A 7,500-nucleotide genomic window follows, 5' to 3' on the forward strand; every position below is an offset into this window, starting at 1 on the left:
ATTCTTCACACGATCTCGAGAAAAGTGTAGTTTACCGAACCGTAAAATGAAAGCTAAAATTTTAAAAGAGTGCTTAGGCCTAATCACTGAAACGAGGCTTATAATTAATCGGTAAATCAGTGCTATATTGTTCATACGAGACTTAACGTCATACAAATTATTCGCCTTTCCTCGTTCTTACATGCACTGGCGATCCAGACGAGCCAAACGAGCCGCTAAATATATGAACCCAACACTTAACGCAAAACAATTTTTCCCACTGCCGAGGCCAAACGAGCCGTCTCGTTTGGTCCATGCCAGTTTGCAGAGCATGGTGAGTGCACGCGCAAGTTTTTTTCCTTCATGTTGACTGTGCACGCCAGAATCGTGACTTTGCACACCAAATGAAAATTTCCACTTTAGATATTTTAAGAAAACAGCGGTAATTTACGAGGCAAACACTTTTGTACAACAAAATATTAAATGTATTAATTATTTCTGTGAATTCTGCCTGATGCTTTGACAGTGTCCTAAATACACTTCAACGACAGACAAATGGACATGATTTAATTGATTTCAACTTATAAGTTACAAAGACAAAAATGTCTTACATGTTCTCTCTCGAATACTAGTTACTACGCTTATAAACTACATGATTAACTAATAAAGAAGAAACTAGTATTATCATACATGGCAACTAATAAATGATGAAGCCCATGCGCCTTTTTGTTAACTCTTAACATGTGATTCCCTCTCTTTTGTTGAAGGAAAGCTCTGAGCTGTGCATGAATTTCTTACCAACATATAAACACACGAATGAGGAAATGAAATGAAAATAATTGAATTCATCGAACTTGATCAGTTCAGCGAATTCCATTTTTGCAATAACTGTCAAAATCCTCACACGCAAATTTTCTTGGCAATTGTCAATAAAGCTGTGGACGAAAAAAACACGCAACATGTATCACAAGTCTAAATTGTGATAAACTTCACAGATTATACGCACAAAATGTGGTTTAATTGTTAAACCACTTTGTGTTTCTGTCCTTCGCATTAAGAACAAAGTGATCTGTTCTGGCAGCCAAGCGATCAAGAACTTTGCTTCCATGAGCATACTTGCTCACGGCGCGGCCTCTTTGATCTAGGAGTACTGGAAGCTGATGGCGGAGCAGTCCAGCATCTTTGTCGCCTTCTAAATAAAGGGTTGTCGCATCTTTGATTGTTTCCTGGTACTGCAAGGGCGTTGGAAAACTCCAGTCCACATTCGTTCTTTGCTCTAGGGTGTCGTTCTATTGACCTCCCACCATTGACTGTGTCTTCATAACTGAGTAGTAGGATCCAACAACTGCTTCAGAGCCACTCATAGCCAATGCCACATCAATTGCAATACAACATTCTTTACCAGCCATCTGGTAGATGGCCTCATTAGTATAGAAAGTTGAAAGTGCAGTGGCTTGGTCCATCCTAGCAATGCAGACACCGTCGTCGTATTTAAACGTGAATCTGTCTTCAATCTCGAATTCTTCACTCTTGACCTTGAATTCTCTCAGTAATGTTTGGCAATGTGCCCTTTCTAGGGGAGGAAACCAGTCATTTCGACAGTCACCTAGCTTGTTCCACACGACTTGATAAACAGCATCCTTAAATGACTTGTGTACTTGCTATGATAGGGATGGCAACAAACTTAACTCCGGTTCTTCATCTGCCAATTTTGTCATGTGAGGCAATGAGCACACATACTTGAAGAACGACTCAAACTCAGCATTTCCATAGTCAATAAGAGCAGTTCGTTGATGTACAGAGAATTCACTGTCAGTTGATCTTTGTAAGAGGCACAATACATCCGGTATGTGGAAACAACTTCCAAGTACATGAGCTGCATTAGTGACGCACTTCGTGTACCTGGAATCCATTTTGTCAGCAACAGTCTGACAAAGGGAAGTCAAATCTTCTAGACAGTCTGCAGGGTTTCTGTCCGCCCACTCAATCACTCTCCGTTTCTTTCTTGTCACTCTGTCAATCTCGTGGGTCTCCTTTACGACCATCCAGCCCGGCAACAGCTCCACCCCTTTGAAAATGCACTCGTCAGCATTCTCTTTTTTTGAGATCTTCATAGTGTCCGTTTAGCTTTGGGAAAAGTTCTTTCCGTAAGGTGACTTCCACATCGTTGGTTGACTGTTTCTCGATGTCTTCTTTCATGGCGAGGAGGATAGCCCTTACCCTGGGCCACCATTTCGTAACAGACCAGATGCACTGGTCCAATGATTGGGCCTTCGTCATCATCTCCATTGGCTTAGAGAGAATGTCGATGATACCACACAGATCGATACAGAAATCTCTTCCCTTCAGCAAGTACTTCATCTCTTCTTCTTCATCGTCAGCCTCTCTCAACTCTGGGTTGACTTTAAATTCTCATATGTCAATGAAGCTATTTTTAGTGTTAATTCAGCTGTACATGTAGTGAATAATTTAGATCTTCTGTGTCCCAGGAAGATTAGTTCTTTTAGAGCTACACCGTGGTCCGTGGGGAAACTGGGGCTATGGAGGCTGTTGGGCATTCTCTTTGGGCTTTGGCAGCGTCTTCAAGATGGATTATTCAGCTGCGATCGACGCTATTCGCGATCAAAGACTTGATTTCATAGAAATGCTCACTGAAAGTCGCAAGCAATTGCAAGTTACCATTGTCGAACTATCAATTACGTCTCCGCGGATGATAACCTCACCTGATTTTGGACTGGCTTTCGACGATTATCGCAAAATGAGGGACGAGATCGCTGCTGTGGTGAATAATTTTGATGTCCCAGGAAGATAAGTTCTCTTAGAGCTACACAAAACGCCTCTTTTAAGAGCCAAAACATAAAGAAAAGCCTTGGCCTACATTATTTGATTGCATGTTTTGATTTTTGGTGTTTACGGTTTCGCGCGCATTCTACAAATATAATTAAGAATTTCTTTAAAAAATATGGTTATCACTATAGCCGCATTCACTGTCATGTGTCTAGCTCAGCAGCACTCAGCAGGATGCACGCGTGGGTAAAGGCATAAGGCCCAAAAGTAGGTTCTGGACAGGATCGGGTTGCGTGCGTGGCCAGCATGGGGTTATCATAAGAAAAAAACCGAAGCTTACACCGGAAAATTACAAGTTAAAGAAAAGTTGGCCGGCGAAAATAAAACGTGGATGGGTTCCTCAAACCTAAAAATCTGACTGCTCTATTGTCTGTTCGGGTCTGTTATTTTACCAAGGAAGACTTCAAGCGGGATCTTCCAGTAGCACAGAAATGAGTGCGGGATAGCACTGCAAGCTCTCTTTCGCTTTATAAAACTCCTGCATATAACTCACATATAAAACCCTGTTTAACCACCACGAGGTAAATCTGTTCAGAGGTGGAGCCAATATCAATACAATTTAGCCTTTGGATTAAGATTCAAGTCTACAAAGTATTGTTCTCCTTGCCTGTGTTTTCTTCTTTTCATCAAGTACATTTAGTCATCCGGAGAAATCCTTGGCTATTGCTACGCAATAGCCTCGTTTGCATACACAAAAACAAAGCTGGCGGATTTCAATTTAAATTTGCCCATTTTTGAAGCGTTATCCATTTAGTCCAAATGAGTGGTCAAGTATGACAATACAGGTAAAGAACTTTCGATTCTGAGAAAATTTTTCTAGACCATACTTTCCCTTTAACACAAAACATTGCATCCACAATTTCAAAATTTCAAGCGAACGAATTGGAACATGGCGTTGTTGAATTAACCAATGACGAAATATCTGTCCCCACGTGCCCGCAAAAGCATGTGTTTCTCAAATAAAAATGTAATTATAAAGTTCTCAACAGTAGGCAAAGAATTATGAACACAAAAAGAACACATGTGAGACATTGCATGTTTTTATTTGTAACTTTGTTTGTACATGTTCCAAAAAGGTTCTTCTAAGTTTTACGGAAAAAGTATATGATTGTACATAGTATGGTTGATTTTGTTTGCAGATGTTCAGCTTCTGTTATACAACCCTTTTGCTCCAAATAATTCACAAGTTATTACAAGATTGCATAGATATAAAAAAAAAACTAAAGTCTGTTCAAGTCAGGCCATGTTAAGTAATGCACTTTTTTTGTAGGTAAATTTATTAGTATTATACTAAAACACCGGATAGCGTTGAACGCGCATGCTGATTGGCTATTCAAACTCCGGATATCCTTTGCTATTCACCTCTGAGCAATTCGGGCTGAATTGGGCGGGAAATGTAATCTTTCCAGGAATAAATGAGTTAAAATCATCTCTTTGTGCTACATTATCTCACTGTTTTTTTGTATATATACTAAAACAACTATTCACCTAGAGTCTCAGTGGCTAGTGGGTGATATTTACCTCGTCGCTTTATTATATATACTAAAACAACTGTTCACTTAGAGTCTCAGTGGCTAGTGGGTGATATTTACCTCGTCGCTTCGCCGCTGGCTAAACATCAACCACTAGCCACCCACGTCGGTGAATAGTTGTTAATTATAATACTTTTTCATAGATCCCCTGCTTCCACCATATACTCAACCCCCTTACAGCAGTCCTGGGTTTCAAAATGCCCCAGCCCAGTATCCTCCTCCTGGTCAAGATTATGGTATCAAAAACCCTTCTGGTCCAGTGACTCAGGAACCACCAGTGCAAGGTGCTAACACACCTCAGTTTAGTTACCCAACACAACCGCTTCACCAGTACCCACCACACCCAGGCTACCAAGCACCAGTCAGCGCTCAGCTAAGTTACCAATATGGTAGTGCTCCAATCACAACTCAGCATAACATCGTCACAGTCGTGGTAAGTTACCAAACATCACTGAAGTGAAGCTATGATCCTTGCAGTCATGAACGCAATTTTTGCAATTGCGTAAAGAAGCCTGAAAAATTCAGGACTTCAACGGGTTTTGGAACCAGTGACCTCGCGATACCGGTGCGGCGCTCTAACCAATTGAGCCATGAAGTCACTGACGTTGGGAGCTGGTCATTTGTGGGTTCTGATGTTCCCGTGAGGAATGAATCAACGATGAAATGATATATGAAATGGATCATATACATGTATGAACTGCAGATATGAAATCAAGAGAAGCTATGATCCTCGCAGTTATGAATGCAATTTTGCAATTGCGTAAAGAGGCCTTGATTTCATATCTGCTGTTCCTATATGATCCATTTCATATATGATTTCATCTTTGATTCATTCCTCACGAGAACATTAGAACCCACAAATGACCAGCTCCCAACGTCAGTGGCTTCATAGCTCAGTTGGTTAGAGCGTTGGTTCAAACCCCGTTGAAGTCCTGAATTTTTTGGGCTTCTTTACGCATTTGCAAAAATTGCGTTCATAACTGTGAGGATCATAGCTTCACTTGATTTCATATCCGCAGTTCGTATATGATCCATTTCATATATCATTTCATAGTTACCAAACAATTTATAATTACTCTAGGCTTACAATGTACATGTATAATACATTTTCATTTTCAGCTTTTCATTCCTGAGAGCGAGACTTAAGACTTGACTCTGTTTAATGCCAGACAATTTTACTTGGGGTGGTTTCAGGGATGAATGGGTTAACATTGAAAATTCATTCAGAATAGAAAGGAAACCAAGTGGAGCATTGTTTCCTCAAAATGACCTAAAACCATTCAAGTTAAAGTAAGGATTGATGACTGGTGATTACAACTCAACACTGCCAGGATATCTCAAAAATGTAAAGAATACTAACTGAAAGGAAGTTATGAAAGTAGATGAATACAACTGATGAGGGGCACCAACAAATGAAAAGTGAAAAGTGCAGGGATGTACGAAACCAGCATGGAAGCAAACTATTCTAATGATAATCCGAAAATAGTGACCCCAAAACTTTCTGTCAATCATCCAAGTCTTGTGCTGAGAACGAGCCCACCCACTCGCTCATGAAATCTGGCGAAGATCAAGTACGGCAGGTAAACCATGCGCAAGAAAGTGGTCGGCAAAGTTAGTGTCGCTGCGTACTTGGCGGCTTGCAGCAAGTACAAAATCTTGCAGACATGCAGCCTTTAAAAATTGAGTTCCCTACTTTTGAGCACAGTTATTTCCTGCCTTTAACCAACAATTCTCACTTTGACTCCACAGCAGCAGGGTGGACCAGGAGTCATTCTTGCTCCACAGGTTGCCCCACCTGACCACTGTGGGTTGTCCTGGTTTGCCTGTTTGTTTTGCTTTGCAATAGGAATTTGTGCTGTATTGAAGTCAAATCAGGTGTGTTTCACATTTCATGAAACAAGGCATTTCTTTTTGAATATTGCTGTCCAAATGTTGAGACTTGTTTTTGTTTGTTTCATACCTAGACTAGAGATGCAATTTTCCGAGGAGACATGGTGGCTGCCAACCAATTGAGTATGGAGACGAGGAAGTTAGCCAACACCGCAATAGTGATTGGGTTTTTTAGCATTGTCGCCTTTATGATGATTCTCTATTTTTCAGTGATTGCTCCTCCGTAATTTTGAATTAGAGTCCAATAGAATAATGCTGAAGTATAGAAAATTAGTTTAATTAACTTGCGTTTAGATTCTTGTGGGTACTATTTGACTAGTATTACAAAAGCTGGTGTCTTGTTGACCATCAATAGACCATATTCGTATTCTCGGTATTGGACTGGAACTAGCTTGCAATGGAGGCTAATGCGGGGGAATCTTTTCAAATGCAAATACTTTCTAATATATTCCTCCATTGCAAGCTAGTTCCAGTCCAATACCGAGAGTACGCATATGGTCTATTAAAGTGCTACTTTGATAAAAAAATTCACTTCCCTTTTTTTTTCAGATTTTGAAAGCATGTTTGCTTGACACCTGACTGGCAAAATTTTGTGCTTCGAATTTTATCCACCACAACCAATTGAGTATGGAGACGAGGAAGTTAGCCAACACCGCAATAGTGATTGGGTTTTTTATCAGTGTCGCCTTTATGATTCTCTATTTTTCAGCCAATAGAATAATGCTGAAGTATAGAAAATTAGTTTAATTAACTTGCGTTTAGATTCTTGTGGGTACCATTTGACTAGTATTACAAAAGCTGGTGTCTTGTTGACCATCAATAGACCATGGCCCGGTTGTTCGAAAGCAGATTAACTTAATCCAGGATTAGCGTAAACTTTTGTTTCATGTTTTCAACTTTTTGGTAAAAGTTTCTTTTGCTTTTTTCTGTTGTTCAGGATTGACTTCTTATAATGTAAAGTTTTGCCGAATATCAGCGTTGAACAGCATTTGGGAATAGAGAAATAAATTCCTTGGTTAATTTTTAATCCGGGATTAGCGTTAATCGTTAATCGGCTCAAATGCTTTGAGTGCAAGTTTTTTATTTCACGGCCGCCACTACTCATGTTCAAGACCAACCGATTGGACCTCAGAGGGTGACATCAAACACTCACCAGCTTAAATTTGCAGCATGTAAACGCAGATTATTATACATGCAAAACACGAGTTTAAAAGTCTGAAAGCTCGAAACTCCCACGCTGCAAAATAATTAA

The 7,500-nt window shown here is 40.1% G+C and overlaps 1 protein-coding gene across 2 annotated transcripts in view; it reads left to right on the forward strand.

Annotated features, from left to right (window-relative positions):
- The window catches only part of LOC138028624 (proline-rich transmembrane protein 1-like), a 49,575-nt gene that overhangs the window by 41,428 nt on the left and 647 nt on the right, over window positions 1–7,500 (forward strand). For both annotated transcript variants that reach the window (XM_068876221.1, XM_068876222.1), the window contains 3 exons: window positions 4,502–4,791; window positions 6,108–6,233; window positions 6,323–7,500. The exon at window positions 6,323–7,500 is cut by the window's right edge and continues 647 nt beyond it. In XM_068876221.1, coding sequence (XP_068732322.1) covers window positions 4,502–4,791; window positions 6,108–6,233; window positions 6,323–6,475 — 569 coding nt within the window. In that variant the 3' untranslated portion in view covers window positions 6,476–7,500. The remainder of the gene's footprint in view (window positions 1–4,501; window positions 4,792–6,107; window positions 6,234–6,322) is intronic.

The sequence above is a fragment of the Montipora capricornis genome, chromosome 13 (genome assembly GCF_036669925.1).
Source record: "Montipora capricornis isolate CH-2021 chromosome 13, ASM3666992v2, whole genome shotgun sequence".
Taxonomy (NCBI): Eukaryota; Metazoa; Cnidaria; class Anthozoa; order Scleractinia; family Acroporidae; genus Montipora; species Montipora capricornis.